General features: G+C 36.7%; 2 protein-coding genes across 3 annotated transcripts in view; both read right to left on the reverse strand.

The window, feature by feature from the left end:
* Positions 1 to 26,234, reverse strand: part of LOC145242992 (protocadherin gamma-C4-like) — a 314,328-nt gene that overhangs the window by 155,009 nt on the left and 133,085 nt on the right. Inside the window, exon 3 of one of the 2 annotated variants that reach the window (XM_080106120.1) lies at positions 9,834 to 11,301. The exons of the other annotated variant lie outside the window; for it this stretch is intronic. Within the exon in view, the coding sequence (XP_079962246.1) occupies positions 11,290 to 11,301 (12 nt within the window). The 3' untranslated portion in view covers positions 9,834 to 11,289. Of the gene's footprint in view, positions 1 to 9,833; positions 11,302 to 26,234 lie in introns of those variants that run through there. 2 annotated transcript variants of the gene reach the window in all.
* On the reverse strand, positions 3,134 to 8,207 carry LOC145242996 (uncharacterized). The gene has a single exon (XM_080106124.1). It carries the CDS (start codon positions 7,290 to 7,292, stop codon positions 6,642 to 6,644), a length of 651 nt encoding a protein of 216 aa, XP_079962250.1. The 5' UTR covers positions 7,293 to 8,207; the 3' UTR covers positions 3,134 to 6,641.

Raw genomic sequence — 26,234 nt, forward strand, 5'->3', positions numbered from 1 at the left:
GTGCTTTCAGATAAAGAGTCTTTGGCCATTGCTATTGGTGGTAGAGAAGGTTTCTTGTAGTTATTGAAGGAAACAAGCTTAGTCTTGGCAGCATTGGATGTGACCATCCATTTTTGTCTCCATTCCACTACAGATTGGAGGTCGTCCTCTAGTGTTTCTGCCATTTCTTTAGATATGTGTTCATTTGTTTTCCTGCCGTGTCTGTTATAGAGCATGGTGTCATCAGCCCATCTCACAGACAATTTTGTCAGGAAGGTCATTTATGAATATTAGGAATAATAGAGGTTCAAAGATAGACCCCTGAGGCACTCCCACATTTATATCATTGTTTAGATGTACGACCATCGAGGACAACCTGGATTTTTCTCTTATCTAAGGATTTAATTATGTTAAGTATTCTTCCAGTGATACCGTATGATCTGATTTTCCTGAGAAGACCTTCATGTCATACCCTGTCAAAAGCCTTAGATATATCTAGAGCTAGCGTTCTATGCGCCTGCTATGTCAAGTGAATGGCATATCCGCTCAGAGTTTTGGTGAATGTGTCTACTTAGTCAATGCTAGCTTGGTCAACATTGCCCCCTCTCCATCCTGCATTTTTTGACTTCGTGTCACATTTGATATTTAATATTTTGTATTAAATATTTATCAATAAATATTTAGCACACGTCATACACAGTGGCAGTGGGACTGAAGTATAACCACACTATTTCTTAGTTGCATTTACTTTTTCTATTCAATATATTTTGTTTCAACTAATTACCAAGTTGTCTTCAGGACATTTGTAGGACCTCCATATTGGCGATAAGGGATTATTAAGGAACTCTAACCTTTGTCACCCACAACACTCACCACAAAGAATGTTAAGGTACTTTTTTGTCCCCCACAACTGTTTCCAAACAAAAGAGGTGTTCCAAAAGTAATGCCTCCCCTTTTTTTTATTCCGCCCGAATGGATCAGAGAGGACTGCAAACTGCATTGTTATGATGACTGCAGTTATGCATTCATAACCTGAAAGTATTGTCTTTTTGTTGCAGATATTGACGGTGTGAGACTCTAAGAAAGCAACCCTTGTAATGGATATGCATCAAAAGCAGATGCAATATTGAATTTTTGGCAAAAGTGTATTGAAAATGGTGGTGACTATGTAGAAAAATAAATTCCAGAGGACAAAAGGTCTCTCGTTTTAATAGTAACACTCCTGTCTTAGTAGCTCTTCAACCTTTTGAGTTTAAAAAAATAGGAAGCTTTACTTTTGGAAGGACCCTTGTGCTAACGTTTGATGCTATGCCCCTTTCTTTCCTTGTTTATTTTCCTTGTAATCAACACGCACTCTCTCTCTCTCTCTCTCTCTCTCTCTCTCTCTCTCTCTCTCTCTCTCTCTTCCTGTGAACTACTATAACTCCTTGTTTCTTAACTTTGTAAAAATCACATGTGATTTCTCCTTGTCAGTACGCATCTTTTTCTTACATTTTTCAGCCTGACTCCTTTTCCTCTTCTGTCTTCATTTATACCTGCTATTGGATATTGCAGAACAGCAGAGTGTGACGATTCTTTGTTGATATGCAAGAATGGCAAACTATAGTGTTGATATATGATGCTCTGCCGTCTTTTCGTGCCAAGATGACCATGATCATGCAATTGTTCTGTGGGTTTAGAAATAACTTATCAATCTGATCTGAAAAATCTCCCACATGCGGCATGTCTGTGGAATGATTCTGTAGCCGAGGAGCTATTCTGTCTTTTCTGATAGTAAGTTTTCTCACGTGTTCTTCAATGTGTGCTTGCGGTATGTCAGGAACACTTTGTGGCTTGCGGTATGCGAGGAACACTTTGTGGCTTGCGGTATGCGAGGAACACTTTGTGGCTTGCGGTATGCCAGGAAGAATTTGTGGCTTGCGGTATGCCAGGGAGAATTTGTGGCTTGCGGTATGCCAGGGAGAATTTGTGGCTTGCGGTATGCCAGGAACATTTTGTGGCTTGCGGTATGCCAGGAACACTTTGTGGCTTGCGGTATGCCAGGAAGAATTTGTGGCTTGTGGTATGCCAGGAAGAATTTGTGGCTTGCGGTATGCCAGGAAGAATTTGTGGCTTGCGGTATGCCAGGAAGAATTTGTGGCTTGCGGTATGCCAGGAAGAATTTGTGGCTTGCGGTATGCCAGGAAGATTTTGTGGCTTGCGGTATGCCAGAAAGATTTTGTGGCTTGCGGTATGCCAGGAAGATTTTGTGACTTGCGGTATGCCAGGAAGAATTTGTGGCTTGCGGTATGCCAGGAAGAATTTGTGGCTTGCGGTATGCCAGGAAGATTTTGTGGCTTGCGGTATGCCAGGAAGATTTTGTGGCTTGCGGTATGCCAGGAAGATTTTGTGGCTTGCGGTATGCCAGGAAGAATTTGTGGCTTGCGGTATGCCAGGAAGAATTTGTGGCTTGTGTTATGTCAGGAACATTTTATGGGGAAGGAGGCGGGGCTAAATCTTCCCATGAGTTGGGATACAAACCAAACTGTCTGAGGGACACTTTCAAGCTGTTCTTGAACTGTTTTCTGCTGTTCTCCGACAATTCTTTATTCTTTTTGGAGAGCTCACCGCAAAGGAACTGTTTTGGGAGTTTTAAATCTGATATGTGACTCTCCCACATATACATGGATTTGAAATCAGATTAGTTTCATTTACATACGTTTTTAATCGCTTTCCCTATCCCTATTTACAAATAGTAATAATAAAAATAATAATAATAATAATAGAAATAAAGTATTTATAAATATCTCACTTTTCATAAGGTTTTCCTCTCATTTTGGTACATTTTATTTCTTCAATCATCTCTATCACTTTCCTGTGGTAGTCCCCTGAAAATGAGGATGTAACGTTGAAACTTCTTAAATTTCTTAAAAAGGTCATAAGTTTTTCTTTCATTTTTTTCCATGATTCTCTCAGCAAACCTGATGTTGCAGCAGGATGGTGTGTGCTGACAGGTGACTTTACTGATATATGGATATGGATAAAGTATATATTTATACTTAGAATATTTTCACTCGCTTATGACAGCCTATCATACTCAATAATAACTGTCCAAATTATCAGATATTTTAGTATGTAGACAAACGACTTATATATATATATATATATATATATATCAACAGTTTTCACCAGCAAACCCACCTTGTGAAAAAAGGCATACTGAATTTAAAAATATATATACGAGAGTCGTTCTAAAAGCTTATTTTTAACTTGAAAACTAAAACATTGAAGAGTTATGCAGATGGGAGTGGTACCATTAAAACTAGCAACCTTTTGTGCATAATTATCTTCAATGCACTTTTGCCAGCCTCTTTAATGCCTCAGTCGTGAAAGTCTGGAGTGGACTTTGTCACTCACATCTGTCGCCCTTATGAAATCGACGAACCCATCTGTGCTGACATCGACTGCATTGGTTTTGTAAATATTCAACAGGCACCGGTGAATGTTGATCGATTCACTAATATATATAGTCAGTCCCCCTCCCCCCACGAAAAAGGCATACTGAAATTTTGAAAATATCTATGAGGGTTGTTCCAAAAGCCTCTTATTTTTTTTTAAACTCAGAAACTAAAAAGTTGAAGAGCTAAAAAGATGGGAGTGGTACCATTAAAACAAGTGAACTTTTGTGTTCAGAGAATTCATTTTTTTTTTTACATAGTCATTCTTAATGTACCTTTGCCAGCCTGGTTCAGTCGTGAACGTCTGGAGCACACTTTGTCCCTCACATTTGGTGCCACTTTGAAGACGACAATCCCATCCCCTAATTGCATCAGTTTTGTAAACGTTCAATAGACGCTGGTGAATGTTGTTCGATTCAGTCTTTTTCCTCATGAAAGAATTCAATGATGCGTCTCTGTTGCAGATATTGACAGTGTAAGACTCTAAGAAAGCAACCTCGTCAGAAGCAAAGAGATGATTCTTTTAGGTCATAAAAGCTCAGTCATCCTAAAAATGCAATTGGCAATCCCCTCTCATCCATTCGGGCGAAATAAAAATAGGAGGCATTACTTAAAGTGCTGAGAAAAGGAGTTGGTTATCAGAGTGAGTTACGTTTCTGAATTTTGAGATGAGGATTTGTTATTCACAATATTTGACTTCTTTGGACTATTCTCATTTTGAGTATCATTTTCACAACGTGTTGCATCCCTCTGCCTTTTCTACAAGTATTTTAGTGGTGAATGCTCTGACGAACTGCAATCACTTGTGCCCCCACGACAAACCCGACAGGCTGCTAAATCCCACCCCCACACTGTAGAGATCCCTAGATGTAAAAGATCTTTTTACTCCAATAGTTTCTTCCCCAGAACCGCTAGACTCTGGAATTCCATTCCAGGTCCCTGCTTCCCCAACAGTACTGACGTGCAGAAGTTCAAGTGTAACGTGAACCGACACCTTGCTGCCCAAATCCCTACATAGTACCCCAGTAGTTGTTGCCCCTGATAGTAGCCCCCTACACCAAAGTGGCAATTTGCCTTGTTTGGGGTGAAAATGTAATAAAAAAAAAGAAGAAAAAAAATGTAACCTCCGACCTTCTTCAGGTGCATCTTGTCAAACTCAAGAATTTAGACAGAATTTCAAATGGAACCCTTTTTTACTTTACGGGGGGTGGGGGGTAGCACGCTCTCCTTCCATCAACCATGACTAGATAAAAGATCCTAAGTAATTCATAACTGTATTTTTCGGTGGCCCGCACTGAGAATTGAACCTTAAATTTACAAGAGAATGACTTATACTATAGATTTTTCCAAGTACTCTAACCACTACGCCATGGGTCCTTTTTTTTTTTTTTTTTACACGGTTGTCACCACTTATCAAGGCCCAGAAGCCACTCAGGGATGAGGGTTATTGCAAGTACAGTATGTTAGTGTGGAGATTTGATGAAGTGTTTACATAAGGGGGCGATTCAATAGGAATTTGTTAACGTTGGACTTGAAGACATCCAAGTTGTAGTCAGGTGGGAAGCAGGCAGACGGAACAGTTCCACAGGCGTGCAGTTCTAAGAAAGCTTTGTTCATGGAATCCACGTTTTGATTTAGGCACAGATAAAGAGTGGGGGAAATTTTTCACAGTCGATTCAGCTAGACGGGTGTTCCTTATGAGATTTCGTCCAAATTCCTGAGTTCGACAGAAACATTTCCGAGTTCGAAAAGATGCATCTGAAGAAGGTTGGAGGTTACATCAGTCGAAATGTTTTGAAAATAATAACACTCAAGATGAAGAGTCGTACGAAGAATCCAAATAAATGAATAGTGAGTCAATTTTAACAAAAAAAAAAGGAATGGTCCATTAGAACTTGGAATTTTATTGCAATTGGATTGTGAAGAAATTTGAGACAGAAACATGATTGCAGTTGTTAAATGTGATCATTTACTCCCTAATTTTTTTTTTTTTTTTACACGGTTGTCACTATTTATCAAGGCCCGGAAGCCACTCAGGTATAAGGGTTATTGCAAGTACATTACGTTAGTGTGGAGATTTGATGAAGTGTTTACTTAAGGGGGCGGTTCATTAGGAATTTGTTAACGTTGGACTTGAAGACATCCAAGTTGTAGTCAGGTGGGAAGCAGGCAGACGGAACAGAGTTCCACAGGCGTGCAGTTCTAAGAAAGAAGCTTTGTTCATGGAATCCACGTGATTGTTCAGCAATAATAGTGGTTTTCTGTAGAGTCTGACTGATAATAATTTACGTTGTTAGTTATTTTAGTTTCACAAGAGAAATATTGTTCCAAGCAAAATGGCAGTATTAATCCAGAGCAGCTTTGTAAGTGTAAAAGCTTGCAGATGAAGAATAGAACTAACCCACTAGTTCCCCAGGAGCTTCTTCATTATGCTACAACTTGTACCCCTATAAACCACCTCTCCCAAATTTCTCTTAGTTGATAGAAGCCAGACTCGATTATCTGAAAATCGTTCCTCTTCATGGTTGTGGTATCTTAAAAAACTAGACATCTTCCCGGCATGTGGACCTGATCTCATCCCTGCTATACTAATTAAGAAATGCTTTGCTGATGTAGACACTGCTCTTTGCAAACTCTACAACAAATGCATGTTTGATAGCTGGAAAATTGCTTCAGTGGTACCAATATTCAAGAATTCTGGTGAAAGAACTGCCATGCTCAATTATCGTATCATCAGTGTCCTCTTTTTTTTTAGTTGTAAACCATTTTAGTTTTAAAAGAGAAGAGACATGTTGATCCAAGCAAAATGGCAGTATCAATCCAAAGACGCTTCGAATTGTGAAAGCTTGCAGACGAAGAATAGTTTCCAGTAGGTAGCCAATCAGAAGAAGTCTTCATACATTTGAGGGGTGAAAAGTTAGGTGCAGGAGTTCTATGAATAAAACCTTCCATTTTTTTGTGACCATACCTCTCAGGGATACCAACAATATTGCGACAATAACTCTTCCTAGATTTCCAGCTCTCTCTGCATCTTTTGATAACTGGTACAAAGGGACACGTCTATGATTGAAAGACAGGAGCAGAGTCTTAAAAAGCCATTTCATCCCTAATCTGCAACTGAACCCAGGTTAACTTCTACATTAGCTGCATATTTCAACTGATGCGAGGGAGAAGAGGTGTATCATCACATAGATATAAATCTTTTTAATATTATTCTCTGGAAGATCATTGATGCAGAGAGAAAAAAAAAAAGTTGAGCCTGGAATTGATATAGAGAAAAGAAGAGTTGAGCCTGGAATTGATATAGAGAAAAGAAGAGTTGAGCCTGGAATTGATATAGAGAAAAGAAGAGTTGAGCCTGGAATTGATATAGAGAAAAGAAGAGTTGAGCCTGGAATTGATGTAGAGAAAAGAAGAGTTGAGCCTGGAATTGATATAGAGAAAAGAAGAGTTGAGCCTGGAATTGATATAGAGAAAAGAAGAGTTGAGCCTGGAATTGATATAGAGAAAAGAAGAGTTGAGCCTGGAATTGATATAGAGAAAAGAAGAGTTGAGCCTGGAATTGATATAGAGAAAAGAAGAGTTGAGCCTGGAATTGATATAGAGAAAAGAAGAGTTGAGCCTGGAATTGATATAGAGAAAAGAAGAGTTGAGCCTGGAATTGATATAGAGAAAAGAAGAGTTGAGCCTGGAATTGATATAGAGAAAAGAAGAGTTGAGCCTGGAATTGATATAGAGAAAAGAAGAGTTGAGCCTGGAATTGAGGAACACCAGCACTGATAGGAAAACAGAATAAAAAGACATTATCCGTTTACTCGCAATATTGATCAGAAAGAAAGAACTTAATAATGTCAAGAATCTTACCACCAATACCATAACCCCGAAGTTTGTGTAGAAGACCAGAATTTTTAAACATTTGTTTTAGTTCTATTTTATTTTTTAATTTAATAAATATTAGATTAAAAGTAAATAGAAAAATAATTAAGTATATATTTAGGCCAGAAACAAACACACAAGATCTTGTCTGATAGTTTTTTTTTAACACAGGAATTTTTTGGAATAAACACACACGAATGCATCTAATGTGCCAATCAAAAGGTTCTTTGTGCTAAATATATAAAACTAGATAAATAAATAAAACTACATTCATAAAAGCTGAACGAAAGAACTAGATGCAAAAATAAGCATTTTCTAGTGGAGCGATTTTTGCGAGATGTCTGTCAAGCCAAGACAGGGGAAATGCCAGATAATTTGACAGTTCGATATATTGCTCAATCTGTTCGAATTCCCTGGACTTATCATGGCTGTCTAACACAAACACACACACACACACACACACACACACATATATATATTTATGTGTGTGTGTGTGTACATCTCTATATATGTGTGTAAGTGAGCATATTTGTATATGTGTACGTGTGCATATCTCTATATGTGTGCATGTGTAAGTGCGTGTGTATCTCTGTGCGTGTGTAAGTGCGTGCATATCTGTATATATATGTGTGTGTTGTGTGTAAGTGCGTGCATATCTGTATGTATATGGGTATGTTTACGTGCATGTGTATATATGCACAATATATATATATATATATATACATACTCTCCCCCCCCCCCACACACACACAGTGGTGGACTGGCCAGGGTGTCGGCTTGCTAGATGACATGTGGGCCCCTGATGAATTGATCCTCAAATATAATTTAACATAAAAAGCAATAAAGACAAAAGCAATAAAGACGTACAGCAATATAAAGGAAGAACGAAACACAGATAAGGGATGCTTAACAAAAAGAAACGAAGCAAATGTTGTAAAATGTGGATTAAGGAACTTTCATGGTTTCGGCAAGAATTCAATTATGGCAATCTCTATTTATGGACAACTCTCACGGTTATCCGCTGTTATCCAGGATTCTAATTTCGATAGATTATAGAGATTAAATAGTAGTAAAACTAACCGATCTAATCAATATTGTAATTTGAATTGTTTGTTCATTTTGAGGCAAAATCAGGGGGGAAATATTTATGGCTCGGAAGAGACTCTACCAAACTCGTAACCTTTGTCTTGTGCAACCTCAGCAAATAGGGAAAGACAACACCATTAACTACATAGACTGATAACAGATTATTTCCTTTCCTTCTCTCTCTTTCTCTACATTTTCTTTATTTCTTTTGACCTTCTCTTCTTTCAAGAAGAGTTGTCCAGTGAATATCGAAAAGTAGTTTCCTGGTGTTATGAGTGTTAGTGTTATGACTTCTGGGTGTGAGAGTAAAAGCTCTTCCTATTTCCTCTATTTATGACTAACTAGGGGGTACCTGGCTTTGCCCGATCGTAAAATATGCTCAAATATGACATGTTAATGTGTCCAGATTTTATATATATTATTATAGAATCGTGATTTCAAAAGTAAAAAAATATTTGGATGCCATCAGCTAGAATCGAAACCAAAAACAAAACTATAGCATTCAAAGCTGGTGCCGTTACCACTGTGTCAACGTGACACACATATGAACTGACTAAAAATAAACTAAGATGAATGTACAAAGTGGATAACGATTTTTTTTTTTCAATTTTGACTTCTTTTTGACCCCTTAAAAACTATTTTAACCAGCTAAAGACCCATAAAAGAACAGACCATAAAATCATTTAAGGTCCCTAGCGCCGGTTTTCGACTTTTAGTTTCAGGAAAGATAGTTTGAAAATATGGAGACAGACATAGTGAGTTTTATAAGTTGGACTAAACATAAAATATCGACCAGGATTAAATATTAAAACCGATCAGTAATACCGTTTTTATTATTTAACAACACAGTTGTTTTATATGACGATCGAAACAAATTTCATTGTGTATTTTCTGTGCAGAAATCGTGTCACTATTTACTTGTCTCCCCATGAGGGCTGAGTTAGACACCAGAAATGGGATCTTAATTATTAAATGTTTAATTACACGCCTAATGAATAAAATCTTTAAAATGTTTATTATTTACAAAACTTTTTACTAAACAAACGAAAAACATTATTCAACAAACATTGCACAAATCATGTCGTTATCTATGTTTCAGTCAAAATAGTTTTAATTAAAACAGAAAACTCATGTTATTTGGATTCATCCGACTACTGTTCTCATTTGGAGTGTGCTTTTCATAACGTGAAGTAAATAAAGGGTTCCGCTCGAAATTCCGTCCAAATTCCCGAGTTCGACAAATTACATCTGAAGAAGGTCAGAGGTTACATCGACTGAAACGTTGTGAAAATCACACTCAAGATGAGAATAGTAGTCCGACGAATCCAAATAATACGAATAGCCCATCCTTATCTCAAAAATTCAGAAACGTTAAAACAGAACGCGTTTTACAAGAAAGAAAAAAAAAATCGTTGAAGTGTGATTTTGTTTATACATTTTTCTGGACGATGGCAGTGGCCAAGTGATTAACAACACGGACTGACGACCTGGGTATTTCAATTTCGAACCCAGTTTGTTCCACAAAAAATCCATTTCATTTAGGGATGTTGGCAACCTTCATGTGGTCCCTCCCGTAAGTACTCAATATGTTTCGAGAAAGAATTCTGACTCGAAAAAATATCGGAAACCAATATCAACAATAGAATCTTTGGATTGATACGATATGATGATGATACATTTTTTTTTTTAAATCTATATCTGCAATGTTTTTGTTTGTTCGTTTTTTCTTCTTTAAATATATCCTTTTTCTTGAAATAAACGTAAAAAGCAAAACAAAAATAAACATAAAATAAAGAAACAACATTGGTTACTGTCACTTCCGGTTACTTGCACGCACACATTGAATTTGTAAGCAGACAGAAAATACGCATAACTTTATTTATTATTATCAAAACTACTCTGACGACCTGAACAAGTTGGACTTCGCTGAACTCCCACATCTAGTGATCACTCTTCAACAGTTGAATCGTGATTGCTTAGCCAACTTATACGACATTACTCAAGATGGTCATACGTGACTTTCAAACGTTGACCAACGTTTTATGTTGGAAATTAAGATGATTGTGTTGATGAACTTGATGATTCGTATAATAATTTGTGGAATATTTGAGTGGATAAACTCTTTTATTAACACGTGTATACTGTTTGGGACGATAAAGTTGTGACCCTAAAGAAAACAACACTACAGCTGTTTTTTTTTAAACTTTTATTGAAAAAAATCAATTCAGGTAACGTCTATTTAATGTAGCCGCCTTCAGCCTCAATCACTGCCTCAATACAGGTCCAGAACTGGGAGCATGCCTTTTTCACAAGTGCCAGCGGGAGCTCAGCGAATGCTGGCGATCAGGCTGGCTTTGGTGTTGTGGGAGTTCACGTTGATGATGTTCTCGACGTATGACAGTAATCTAGCGGGTTCAGGTCTGGGGAGGAGGGGGCAGTGAGAGAAGGATACAAAGTCGTAGCACTCCTTCTGAAGCAAAGCCTGGGTCTCTTTGGATTTGTGGACCGGTGCCAATTCTTGCTGCCACACTCAAGGTCTGCCAGTGGCAACTTGATTGCACTAGGTGATTACCACACTCTTTAGCATATCCAGGTACACTTTGGTGTTGACTTTCAAGCAGACTTTGAAGATGTGAGGTGCCATGATGTGACCCTCACTTGAAACGACACCAAAGACCATAAACGTCGCTGGAAACTTTGTTTTCATTACCCTGGGCACGTCCTTGTTATTTGCAGCAATCCAGCGATGCATTTTGAAGGTGCAGGCAATGGTCCTGTTGTCATAACTTGGATCAATAGAGAGCATGATTTACACAGTGGCACATCTCCGATCTTGCTCGTTGAACATCGTGTCACTTTTGATATGATAGAAGGCTCCTGTAGCTCTTGAGATTTGTACACAACTGGCCAACTAGTAGATGGTCTGCAACAAAAAAAGAAAACCGGTTTTCATCAAACGGAAATGGAATCGTGTTGTCTAGAGCATAGGAAAAATATTGTATCGTCTAAAGCATGGGAAACATATTCTTACAGAAAAGGTGGTAGAGACTTTTTGTGTGTGTGTGTGTGTGTGTGTGTGTGTGTGTGTGTGTATGTATATAAGAGCAAATAGTTAATAAAACATGTTAAAAACATATTTAAATTGAAAAGGAAACACTAAATATGTGGATAGTCCTTAATCCGCGGAGTTTCGAAGAAATACTTTCCTTCTCATCAGAGGGTTTATTTTATATATATATATATATATATATATACGAGGGGCGTGCAATAAGTAATGCCCCTCACCCACTTCCAGTTGTCTGATCTAGCTGAAATTTTGCATGTGCAATGATTTATATCTCTACGGGTTATGTGACAAATTACAGCTCTGAACTAATTGTGGTTTCTGTTTTACAGGTGTTTGAATTGAGTCAGGTGTGAAATGGAGTCAGTTGAATGTCGAGCAGTTATCCGGTTTTTGTATTTGAAAGGACGCACACTACAGGAGACTTTTGATGAAATGAAAAAAACTTATGGTGATAATGCCCCATCATATGACCTTGTAAAACGCTGGCATCGTGAATTCAAGCATGGCCAGAAGTCTGTGGAAACAGCTCCCAGACCTGGTCGCCCCCCCCCCTCACTTCTGCCATTGATGAGGCATCTGTCCGTCAAGTTGAGGCTGCCATTTTGGAAGATCGGCGCATTACTATTCGCCAAATAGCCCAAGATATCAAGATTAGTACAGGGTCTGTGGAAACTATCATTCATGACTATTTGCATATGAATAAGGTGTCTGCTAGATGGATTCTCAGGTTGCTCACACCATTCCAGAAGCGAGAACGTGTCGAGTGCTTGAGGATGAATTTGGAAATGTGCCAAGAAGATGAGTCAAAGTTCTTCAAAAGACTGATTACACAGGATGAAATCTGGGTTCATCACTATGATCCAGAGACCAAAGCCCAGTCAATGCAGTGGAAGCACTTGGACTCACTACCTCCAAAGAAGGCAAGGGTGCAGCCCTCCGCTGACAAGGTCATGCTCACAGTTTTCTGGTACCAGGATGGAGTAGTGATGACAGATTTCCTGGCAAAGGGTACAATTACAGGAGCCTATTATGCTTCACTTTTGAGGAAATTAAGGGAAGCTATCAAAATCAAGAGGCGGGGCAAGCTCAGCAAAGGTACCCTCCTCCTGCAGGACAACGCTCTGGACAACACCTTGCATGTCGCTAGATCAGAAGCACGGGCGTGTGGTTATGAAATCTTTCCCCATCCTCCCTACTCTTCTGACCTTGCACCCTCTGACTTTCACCTCTTCCCAGCCATGAAGTTGTTTTTGAAAGGAAAGCGTTTCCCAGATAATGCAGCCTTTATTTCTGAAGTCATGTCGTGGTTGGAGGACCAACCTGGGGTTTTCTACAAAAACGGTCTCCAGAGCTCCATCAAACGATGGGAGAAATGCATAACTCTGGGTGGTTCCTATGTAGAGAAAGACTAATAACTGTGCCAAATTTCGTTGCTCTACTACTATAGGAAGTGGGTCAGGGGCATTACTTATTGCACGCCCCTCGTATAAAGTGAGAATGTGTGTGAGGACACTTCTCAACCTATATATTCAACGAATTTTTTATTTACAGACTTGAAATTTGGTATATAGGGTATTCAGAGATGTGGAAAACTTTTTAATCTGTTTCATCCAGAAAAAAGTGCTGCTAAAGGGTCCAAATTGAAAAATTAATATGTAGAGGTCATCACATTTTTATCCGTTTGTCAACTGTTTCACGAATGAGCATGCATGAATTGTTCATATGACAGATTACTTATGTTAAGAATAAGTAAATTTGAAAACACTTTTTAAAGATCGTATCGAGGTGACCTAATTGTCATAGTACTTGACTCGCTGTCTTTAGGCTTTGGTTTCGATCTCAGTTCACTTTATGAGTGATAAGAATTCTGCTTAGAACAAACATAATATTTGCATGCACGTCTCAGTTTCTGTATAAATCAAAATATAATCTTTATACATATTTTATACATATAATCTTTATACATATTTTATGACCAGGCAATGCTAGGTGGTCTGCTAGTATATCTAGAAAAGTGAGAATGTTTGTGTGTGAGCACACTTCTCAACCTATATACTGAACGGATTTTTGATCGACAGACGTGAAACTTAGTATATAGAGTATTCAGACATGTGGAAAACATTTTTGATCTGTTTTTATCTGGATAAAAAGGCTGCTAAGGGGTCAAAATTGAAAAACTGGTACGTGGGAGGCCACTGGATTGTATCTGTTTCCAACTGTTTCAAGACTGTGCATGCCTGGTCGTGAAACATGACAGCTTCCTTATGTTAAGTATAAGTTTGTTTAAAAATTCTTTTTTAAAAATCATATCAAGCTGGCCTAATGGCTATCGTACTTGACTCCGTCTTTAAGTTTTGGTTTCGATCTCAGCAAACATAATACCTCGCATGGACACATCTTTTTTAATTTATTTTTTAAAACTTTTTTTTTTAACGTTACGTTTAATACCTACGGTATTTCTGTTTTTAATAAACTAGCAGGACCTGTTAACCGCCGTTGCCTGGTAGTCGCATTAATTTCCCCTCTCTGAGTAAAAATTAAAAATATGGCTGTTTGTTGTTTGCCAACCCCAACCTCATGTTAAAAATGGTTTTCGGAATAGATACCCTATTTTTTGCTTGGGGGTGGGGTTATCACAAAATTAGCTGGAAGGTGCATGGTATTTTTCAGGTCTTGGTTCAGGGTAAGGTATTTTATTTGGCAAGACTGGAGTTACGGTGACAAAAAACTATCGAACCTTGTGCCCCTTAAAGAAAACTAAATTCCAGTAGTCACTTGTACGTTACTAAATATAAATATAAACGCAATTTAAGAAATTGACCGTTTTAATTAAGCTGTAAAAGTAAACATTAAAAACAGAACGGTTTATTTCAATAACAAACAATGGTGGATCTGCTTCTTAAACTTTAAATGGGTTAAATTTAATCACGTTATTATTGAAAATGCAATCATGCGAAAAGCTGAAATAATTATGTTATTATTCTGAAAACCATTCTTTACATGGGGAGGGTGTTTAGTAACTAATCTGTACCTCAGCCTTACAATGTAATAAAAAAATATATCGTAAAACATGAATTTAACTCGAAAAAACTATTTAAAAATTGCGCTCTGCCATCATATGCATCCGAGATCAATATCTACTTTAAAATTTGGTGCTTATGCATTTTTGTTACCGCGCTATTTGTAATTAGTGTTATCAGGTTAAATTCAACTTTCACGCTATTTTTTTTTTATTCAATTGTAAGGTGGAAGAATATTTACAAAAGACCCTCGTCTCCCCCAATGTAAAATTTTTTTTTTTTAAAATGGCGATTAAGCGGAATATTCACTGTAGCTTAATCGCCATATATATTTTATAACTAACTAAATAACTAGCTCTACCTACATATTGAGCACTTTTGAAGTAAATACTTAAAGTTTACGCATAAATTTATACTTTCGTATATTAATGTTATGTGAGTAAATTAAGTATATATATATATATATATATATATATATATATATATATATATATATAATTGTACTTTGTATTGTTCAACGCTTTTAATTATAAATTGATACACATTTACTCATTGTAAAACTTCATCTTGCATTATTTCGTTTTTGGTAAATATGAAGAGTCTTTCCACCCTCGGAAAATCCTTTAAAAAATATCACTTTTAAAAGTTTTAAGGTGTGCTGAAAACGAAAATAACGTAAAAAAAAAATCCGACATACGAGTAGATCGCAAGATCTGAATAAATGTTAGTTTCTGTAAAGTGGGGGATCACTTTTCTATAATAATATAACGCGAAATGAGCAGCCACTTTATGGCCAGATTTATTTTTCGGGAGGAGGAGGTCAACGTACACTGATCACCATTTATCGTAAAATGAGCACCCCCTTTTTTATTTGTATTAGGTGCACGTCAAATCGAGTATTAATGCCTGTTAGCCCCATATAAAAAGGTAAGTGTGCCGTTTACGTGAAATTGTCTTCATTGTACGCTGCCCCTGCCCCACCCCCAACAAAAGATAGCCATAAAGTGGGTGTTCATTGTACGTTAAATTATTAATATACAAGTGATCCCCTACTTTTTGGAAACTAACATTTTTTGATATTTTTTAAACTACTTGTTTGCCGGAATTTTAAACGTTATTTTCCTTTTCAGCCTCCTCCCTCTGAAAACCTTTTGGGAAATTAACATTTCTTCAAATATTTTAAACTACTTGTTTGCCGGAATTTTAAACGTGGTGTTTGTTTTCAGCACCCCGCAAAACCTATAAAAGGGCTAATTTTAAAGGATTGGTCGAAGGTGGAAAGAATCTTAATATTTACCCCTTTTTTTTTTTTTTTAATAACGTGTGCGTCCCTAGTAATATTCTAAATAAAAAACGAAATACTATTGCGGTATCCTTATTACTAAAGTAAAAGGTTAATTTAAAGTAATTAACCACATCTGAACATGTGAAATAATAGCGTGAATTAATGTTAGCCATTTAAAGTTCGTGAAGCATTTATAATATAAACAAACTTTTAAACTAAAAAATCTCATTGGAAACTCATAAAAAAATGAGACGAAATTGCTGCCTCGTTATCTTTATTACTAAAAGCAAATATAAATAATAATGCTGTGTCACTGTAACTTTATTACTGAAATAAAATATAAATAATAATTATTTGTTACTGTAAATGAAATAAATGTAAGCAGCAATGAAAACATGAATCTCCAATTTCTATTTGGTAAAATAACACGAAAAATAATCAATAAACCAATTAATTTGCTTCCTAGTGATGTTAGTAAGATATTAACGAAAATAGTATTGGTAATAATTTTAATAAACTGCGAATAATTTTAACACGTAATGATTCTATTCAGGGAACCCATGATTGTTGTAATCTCTGGAATGTTCGTTTTTTAATGTTTCTTTCATTCCTGAATGATCGAATATGTAGATCTCAACCAATTTGTATTCGAGGAATGAGAAGAGGAAAAAATCATTTGATAAGGTTAAAGCGTTAACAGTAGATGATGTGTATGAATTCACAAGTTAGTTAATGACAGAGTAGACTGTTGCGGGACAGGATATAATAGTACCCTAACTCGCTACAAGAAAATAATGAAACGAATGGAATTGAAGGAAACAAAAACTCAATTGATGGATAAGATAAACGTCGTTTATTTACTGTTGAAAGAATGAATGTTTTAGATATAACATGTGTTCATGTCCGCGCGGGTGTAACCATCGTTCGTAGAGGACTGGTATTGTAGAAGGAAAAAGGAAATGTGTTTTCATCTCATGTTCGGGTCACTATCGTTTGTTCGCGCGTGGGAAAAGAAGTGAGTGATGTAGTGGCAAATGGGAACGATAGTCCAGCGTGTAGACAAAGAAGAGGATAGAGAGTTGACATCAGTTAGCAGTCAACTACGCGAAGGTGTTCTCAGGGACCAGTAGTAGATAAAGAGTGAGAATGTGTACGTATGGTCTGTTAGCTTTTTGTCCCACATAGTAGCAACTGGTGTGAGGTACGCGTGCGCGCGCATGCCGAAAAGGCACGCTCGAAAACTGGGCCGAAAAGAAGGAGCCGCTTATTGCTTTTTCTTTTATACTCGTTTCCGGAGTGTCTTTTGCTCATGTGTGGATTTCCTTTGAAAGGAAGTGACGTTGTCCTTGTGTGCGTACGTGTGCGCATGTTAGCGTGTGTGTATATACACGTGAATGTGAGTGTATGTACACGAATGTGAATATATGTACGTGTGTGGACGTGGGCATGTATGTTTGCGTGCGCGTATGTATATGACAAGTAATATAGCTTGAAATGTGAATGTGTGTTTTTGTGTGAGACTAGAAAAGGCTCGCGCAAGACCCAGGAAAGGAGAAAAAAGTATAAATGCACGCAGTGTAGGAAGAGGTCTTATCGGACAGGGGGTAAAAGTTTGAGCAATCTTCCTCTGTACGTTATGATGAAGATGGCGCTCCTAGGAATAAATGTAATGTTTTAATATTACGGAATAATGTAATGGAGTTCTATAGTTATATAAGGTAATGGTCAATAGCATAAACAAAATAGATTTCTATATGCCATCTGTTGGTGTATTTTGGTCCAGAAAGGAATAATTGCGCCTCCTTTATTATATACAAAATAAGAATTCTGCATTAATTAAAATATAATATTTATGCATATTTTCCGACCGGGCAATGCCAGGCGACCTGCTAGTTTATTTTGAAAATCTGAGGCTAGCATTGCAAATTTCAATAAATTTTAAGATAAACAGCATATTCTGCTGGTTTATCACAAATAAAATTACTCATATTATCTTTTGTCGTATAAGCTGGTGAAACATATACTGAATATCCGATTTTAATAAAAATAGATTTGATAAATTCAGATCCATCTTCACTGTCTGAACAAATCTATACTTATCTATAAAAGGAACTTTGTAAGTGTGAGTTCGTTTCCTATGGACTCCAAAACGGCTGATTCGTTGTTTTTTTTTTTTTTTTTTTTTTTTTTTTTTTTTTTTTTTTTTACAATTTCACACAAATGTACGTTATGTATCTGGGAGTGTTTTTAGGTAAGTTTTGTGTCAGAATGTCTTAGATAAGTAACGATAATCGAAAAAAAAATCCGATGAAAGAAGGAACAGGCGATTTTGACTAAAGTTAGTGCCTTATACACCCTTACATCACAAGTGCATTTGAGAAGTTTTATTACTGCACAAGCAGAAAGGCTTAACATATAAAATCAACAGTAGGCACTTTGATATGACAGGGGCGCGTTCGAAATGAATGTTTCTGTTCAGAGCACAATTTAACCATGATACTTGACTTTTTCATTTTAAACTTAAATTCAAACCATTAAATAAAAATAATTTTATAAAATCAGCAGCAAGTTCTCTACAGTGCAATGTAGACTACAATGTATTGTGCACTAATTCACTGCAGTCAGGATTAAAAAACGGGCGATTTGACCAATTTCGATGACAAAAGTATGGGAGGGTGAAACATTCGTTGATCCCCATTCATCCCCGGGCAACGTCGGGTCTCCCTGCTCGTTGATAAATAAATGTTTATCAAATTAATTTCCCTGTGTTTTCAAAAATACAATTGTATGAGCGAAGGTTTACGTTAAACACTTGTTAGAATTTAAGATTGGCATTTTAATTAATTATTGGTTTTGGGAATCATTTATAAATGCATGGAGTATTGTGGCCACATTTGGACTGATGCATCTGCTACTAGCCTCTCGCTCTTAGACAGGGTTAAAAAAAAAAAAAAAGTCGCCAGCCTCTAATAGGTCCCGCACTAACAACCAACCTTGAACCGCTCTCCTATCGTCGAAATGTTTCATCTATGTCTGTTTTACAAGTATTTTAATTGAATGTGCTCCAACGAACTCAAAGCACTTGCTCCCCCGCAACATAAATACTCCTGACTAACCCGACAAGCAACAAAATCGCACCCCCTACACTCTAGTGATCCTTAGATGCCAGAAACACTTCTTTTCAAATAGTTTATTTCCTCAAACAGCTAGACTTTGGAATACTTCTCTGGGCCCTGTTTCCTTGACTGTACTGACATGCAGAAGTTCAAGTGTAATGTGAATAGACATCTCGCTACATAGCATCCTTGTATATTTGCTTCCAAATAGTAGCCTCTTACGTCAAAGTGACCCTATGCCTTGTTTGCGATGAAATAACAGTAAAAAACAAGCATAATTTTATCATCGTGCAAATACAATCGTGGCGAGGAAAGTTTGATAAATATATGTTAGAAATTGAGATTGGCATTTTTCTGAGAAAATTAGGAAAGAAGAGAGAATTAGCACTATCGTGTGTGTGTGTGTGTGTGTGTGTGTGTGTGTGTGTGTGTGTGTGTGTGTGTGTGTAAATTATTTACGACTGTATGAATTTCAACGAACCTGTAACCGTCATATTTAATTTCATTTAAATTTTAACGTTCGACAAATCTTCGTTGAAAGAAAATCTTCTTTGGATAGAATTTATTAAAAAATAAAATGGCCGTTAAAAACAAAATTGTGCCCAACGACAGTTTACATTTATTGAAATATTTGGACATGAATTATTTAAATTATCTGTTCGGAATCTGTATTATTTGGACTCATCGGACTACTGTTCTCACCTTGAGTATTATTTTCACTACGTTTCGGTCGATGTAACCTCCGACCTTCTTCGAGTGTATCTTGTCGAACTCTGGAATTTCGAACGGAACCCTTTATTTATTTCATGGGGGTAGCATGCTCTTGTTCCGTCAGCCATGACTGGATAGAGGTCCTAAATAATTCCCAATTGTATTTTTGAGAAAATCACACTCAAGATGAGAACAGATGAATCCAAACAATGCAAATAACCAATCCCTTTTTTTTTCTTTTTTTTTTTACATAGGTATCACCACTCATCAAGGCCAAGAGGCCACTTGAGGATAAAGGTTAAAGAGTGTACAGTAGAAATTGGACAATATAGTAATCGTTAGTATTTGAAATTCAGTAAATTTGTTAACAAGTGGAACGGCTCATCAAGATCTTGTTTATGTTAGACTTGAAGATAACCATATTGTAGTCAGCTGGAAAGCAGGAAAATGGAAGACAGTTCCACAGGTGTGCAGTTCTAAGAAAGAAGCTTTGTTCATGGAATCTACGTTTAGGTTAAGGCACAGATAACGAGTGGGGGGAATTATTGATAGTGTGTATAGCTAGACGAGTGTTTCTTGTGAAAGTTTGACGAGGGGGACCATAGACTGAAGCTCAGTCGAACACTTTCCATGAAAACAACGATACAGCAGAGACAAACTCACAACATCTCTTCTGTGAGATAAAGGTTGCAGGGAAGAGAAAAGGATATTTCCTATGAGGCTACAAAGTCTATTTTGAACTCTATCAAGGCAGGACAAGTCCTTTCTAGCAGGTCCCGCCCAGATGTGGCAACAGTACTCCATCCCTGGACGCACCTGGCTCTTATATAGATAGAGAATTGCATCAGCAGTGAGATACCTACTGGATCGACAGAAGGATCCCACTATTTTTCCAGCAGCCTTGGCAACAGATTTGATGTACCTGTTCCATTTAAGATCAAGAGTAAATGTCAAGCCCAGAAGCTTGTCAAAACTTGAGATCTCCTCAAGACGAGAGCCATTCATTTCAACTGATGCCAGATGGGGATCAGAACGTTGATGATTTAAAGAGAGAAGCTTGGTTTTAGATGCATTAAAAGTAACCAGCTACTCCTTTTCCCATTGTACCACGTGCTCAAGATCAGAGGAGAGAGAATCGGAGAGAACTTGGTCGTTTACTGACTTAGATGTGCTACCGTAGATGGTAGTGTCATCAGCATAAATGTCTACAAATGATGTAAGGATGTGATTTGGAAGATCATTAATGTAGATCAGGTAAAGAGTTGGGCCCAGGATGGACCTTTGAGGGACTCCAGCATCAACACTGTGAGCTTCTGATTTTTGTCCATCAACCACCAATCTTATGACCCTGTCAGAAAGAAATGATTTAATAATTGAGGAGACATTTCCAGCTATACCATAGCTAGATATCTTGTGAAGTAAACCTTCATGCCATATCCTATGAAAGGCCTTAGATATGTCAAGAGCAAATGCTCTAGAAAGGTTGCCTCCGTCGAGAGATTCACCAATCCTATGAGATATAACTGTAAGCACATCTGTTGTAGATCTAACAGAACGGAAACAATATTGTGTCACTAAGGAGGTTAATTTTTTTTATTTTTTTTTTATTTCGGACTATTAGTCTCATCTTTATTAGTTGTTATTTTTGGATCTTTTTTATTGGTTCACAACGTTTTGGCCAAATCCTCTGGCCTTCTTCTGATGGTAACCGCGACGGATAGGAACTTTGAATCTCCTAACTGCATTCTCAGCCATCACTGCCATCCGTAGTTGTTATCGTCTCACCATATTTTCACCAATTAAGCTCTGGCATGCTTTGGGTGGGATTGAAACCGCTATCTTCAGACAATGTTCATCTGGAACCGTACAGATTCAACGTCTCTATCAACTGCGCCACAGGCCCCGAAGGGCGATCAAGGTTGGATTCTTTGATCTTATAAATCCACGTTTATTTATTATCTGATCTTCCATAGTCGGGTCCGTACTAATTGGTATATATATTATTCCTTAATTGGAATTCATTTTTTGAGATGATCATTATATGTTAATTTTTATTTTTATTTCGGACTATTAGTCTCATCTTTATTAGTTGTTGTTTTTGGATCTTTTTTATTGGTTCACAAAGCGTGCCAGAGGTTAATTGGTCAAAATGTGGTGAGACGACAACAACTACGGATGGCAGTGATGGCTGAGAATGCAGTTAGGAGATTCAAAGTTCCTATCCGTCGCGGTTACCACCTGACGAAGGCCAGAGGAAGTTGGCCGAAATGTTGTGAACCAATAAAAAGATCCAAAAACAACAACTAATAAAGATGAGACTAATAGTCCGAAATAAAAAAAAAAAATTAAAAAAATTAACCTCCTTAGTGACACAATATTGTTTCCGTTCTGTTAGATCTACAACAGATGTGCTTACAGTTATATCTCATAGGATTGGTGAATCTCTCGACGGAGGCAACCTTTCTAGGGCATTTGCTCTTGACATATCTAAGGCCTTTGATAGGATATGGCATGAAGGTTTACTTCACAAGATATCTAGCTATGGTATAGCTGGAAATGTCTCCTCAATTATTAAATCATTTCTTTCTGACAGGGTCATAAGATTGGTGGTTGATGGACAAAAATCAGAAGCTCACAGTGTTGAAATAAAATATTAATATATAATGCTCATCTCAAAAAAAAAAAAAAAATGAATTCCAATTAAGGAATAATATATATATATATACTAAGAAGGTTATTTTTTATCCTTAACGAAGCTTTCTTGACTACTGCTTCTGTGGTACCAGTTTACAAAAACTCTGGAAGAACTGACCCATTAAATTATCGCCCAATTAGCCTTTTCGACAAAATATTTTAGTCCTTAATTAATCAAGCTCTAGTCCACCACCTTACAGCTGCTAAACTTCTGTTTGACCACCAATATGGATTTCGGCAAGCCCGTTCTACTGCAGATATTCTAACTGTAATCTCTGAACATTTGAACAGGGGAGGGGAGGGTAGTAGCCCTATATATATCTAAGACTTTTGACCGAGTATGGCACGATGGTCTACTCATGAAAATAAAATCCTATGGTATTACTGCACGAATGCTTAGCATAATTAAATCCTTCTTAAATGAGAGAAGAATGTAGGTTGTCCTCGATGTACGTACGCCTAAGAAATATGATGTAAATGCAGGTGTACCTCAGGGATTAATCCTTGGACCTTTATTATTTCTGATATTCATAAATGACTTACCTGATAAAATTGTCTCTGAGATGGGTATATTTGCCGACGATACCACACTCTATAGCAGATACATGGAGAAAACTAATGAGCACATATCTAAGGTAATGGCCGAAACCCTAGAAATAGAATGGGGTGGAAAATGGATGGTAACGTTCAATGCTGCTAAGACAAAGTTCGTTTCCTTTAATAATTACATGAAACCTTACCAACCACCAATAGCTATGACTAATAATACATTACCTGAAAATACTCCTTTCAAACTCCTCAGCTTAACGTTCACAGGGAACATGAGTTGGAACAGATATATTGAGAGCATTGCCAAGGCTGCTGTGAAGAAGGTGGGCTCTCTCTACCATGCTAGAAAGTTACTTATGCCTGAAAGTATCCTGTACCTCTACAAAGCCACCATTCGCCCATGTATGGAGTACTGCTGTCGCATTTGGGCTGGTGCATCTGCTACTAGTCTCTTGCTCAACGGCAGCGTTTAAGAGAGTCACCAACCTGATAGGTCCTGAACTGTCGTCTAAGCTTCTGCCCCTGTCCCATCAACAAAATGTTGCATCCTTCTGCTTGTTTTACAAGTATTTTAATTTTTAATAGTGGATGCTCTAACGAACTACAAGCCCTTGTGCCCCCTTGACAAAAATATCCCTGACAAACCCAACAAGCAGCAAAGTCCCATCCCTACACACTAGCGATCCTTAGATGTAAGAACTCCTTCTACTCTAATAGTTTCTTATTCAGAACTGCTAGACTTTGGAATTCTCCTACGGGTTCCTACTTCCCCAACTGTACTGACATGCAGAAGTTCAAGTGTAATGTAAACAGACATCTTGCTGCTAAACTCCCTACATAGTACCCCTGCAACTTGGGTCCCTGATAGTAGCCCTCTACATCAAAGTGGCAATGTGCCTTGTTTGGGGTGAAAATGTAATGTAACTATGTATATATATATATATATATATATATATATATATATATATATAATGTAATATACTGTTTTGTTTTTAAATCCCCGAAACAGTGTTTCATGGTAAACAACTGATGATCCCTTGAAAAATAAATTATTGGTATTATGGTTTTCTAACAAATGATAAAAAATATTTTTTTGTATAGTTTTAAAGGTTAAAAACTTCCAAGACTATATATATATATATATATATATATATATCCAATTTTTTTCAGCATGTCTGCTTATTATTTGAAACACCTGTAAACTTCACATTCAATTTTTTTTTTCATAAACTTAATTTACATACATTCAACTCTGACATAATAGCTCTACTTTGTTGAGTGATAAGTTATTGAGCTTATATTTTATTTTGCAGGCTAGTTAAACAATCAATTGTTAACTATACTACACTTGCCTAGATGGATTGTTAACTATGCTGCATCTCCAAGTAACAATTTCCGGAATTAAACTCTACACTCTGCTGCCAAAAACTTGCCACTCAAAAACTCGAAACTCTACCTTCAAAACTTGCTATTCTAACATCCAAATCAAGTAAGTCTCTGAAAAATCAGTTGTTTTTTTTTTATATTTAAACCGTAAGCATCTCATTTGCATATGAGATGACAACATCGCAAGCATATAAAGCAAAGCTGCAGCAGCCATTTTTTTCTTTTCTTCATTCTTTATTGTCTCCACCGGACACTACAGGATGTACAAAAACAGGTTTGTATCAAATTTTACGGCATTTAATCATACTCTTATCAAAGGGCAATCAAACAAAAAGCTATCAAGCTATTGCTTGAGGGGAGTTTTGCCAATGAAAGTAATAGACTGGGAGGAGGTAATAATACCAACGAATCTGATTGGTTAGGCACTACTTAGATAAAAAAAACAATTGCAAACAATACATTTGCAAATTTTGCTTTTTATAGAATAAACAAAACCAATAATCAATTTGGTTAACATACTTAAATGTTAATTATCTGTAACTAAGAAAAAGTTGTTTTTACTAATATTTTTAAGTTAATTCATATAAACCTTAAACAATTACAAAAGCCATCTGCTGAAAAAAAAGGGGGATTAATATAAGGTGTTTGTATCTTTTAAACCAACGCATTTCAGGTCAAAGCATTACGTTCTTATGTGCCATGACGAAATTAGTACAAATTCCACACAAATGTACTTGATATGTCTGGGAGTGTTCGAAGATAGGTTTTGTATTGTAATGTCCCTGATCAGAAGGACTATGACAACAGCATATTCTATTTCTTGTTTTGATTCTCAGGTATATATCCATTGATATCTTATGTTTTTATGTAGCGTGATGCAGTTCTTGTTGATTGTCTGCGTCGGATATATACTCGAGTGAAAATAATGAAAAGAATATGTTGTTGTCCTAGCCCTACTGATAAGTATCAAAAGCTGATAATCGAAAAAATCTGATTAAATAAGGAACAGTCCAGTTTTGACAAAAGTTAACACCATTACAAGTGTATTGCAGAAGTATTAGCACCGCACAAGTAGAAGAGTCTGGCATATAAAATCAACAGCAGGTTCTTTGATAAGATAGGAGCATGCTCGAAATGAATGCTTCTGCACAATTGAACATAATACTTAACCTTTGGGTTTTAAACTTTGATTCAAGCCATTATATAAAAATAATTTTTAATTTAATTCATATCAACCTTAATAAGCAATTGTACGGCACAATCATGTTGATACACCTGTCCTCACCGAAGTTAAGCAACATTGAGCCTGGCCAGTACCAGATGGGTGACCATTTGGGAAAGCAAGGCGCTGTATGTACCTTCTTGGTCAGTTGGATGTGGAGCCAGCACCTTCACGCTCAAAAAAAGAACTCCTCGCTGCAAAAGCATCTACAAAGTTGTAGATGGCCTATGTCCCTCCAGAGGATCAAAGCTATGGATGGAAATGTTTGAATTTGTGATATTACAGCAAATAATTTTGTTTGGAAAATAATTTAATTAAAAGTTAATTTTTAGTTTGTGTTTATTTTGATATTATTTTAGATTTAAGTCACATTTTTTTTTTTTTTTTTTTTTTTTACAGTGTTTTAAAAAATATTGTCATGGCCAAAATAATACGGACAGAAATTGTACAGCATATAAGACAATGAGTTTGATCACATCTCTGAAAACATTATTCCGTAAAGTTAATTTCAAAGTTTTAGAAAAACAAATGTTATAAAATATTTTAATGTCAGAAAAATTAAAAAATAACAAAAAAATACACGTGGATAGCCTATGCACCTCCAGGGCCTCAAGACTATGGATGGAATAAACAATTACAAAAGCCATCATTCTGCTTTCTGCTGCAAAATAAAGAAATCAATATATGGTGTTTGTATAGATTGGTATTTCAGGTGAAAACATTATTACGTTCTTACGTGTCATGGTGAAATAAGTATAAATTCTAAAGATTACAAAAAACTGACCCAGTAGTAAAATGTTTACAAA

Source organism: Euprymna scolopes, chromosome 21, assembly GCF_053919585.1.
Source record: "Euprymna scolopes isolate OS-2025 chromosome 21, ASM5391958v1, whole genome shotgun sequence".
In the NCBI taxonomy this organism is placed as follows: domain Eukaryota; kingdom Metazoa; phylum Mollusca; class Cephalopoda; order Sepiida; family Sepiolidae; genus Euprymna; species Euprymna scolopes.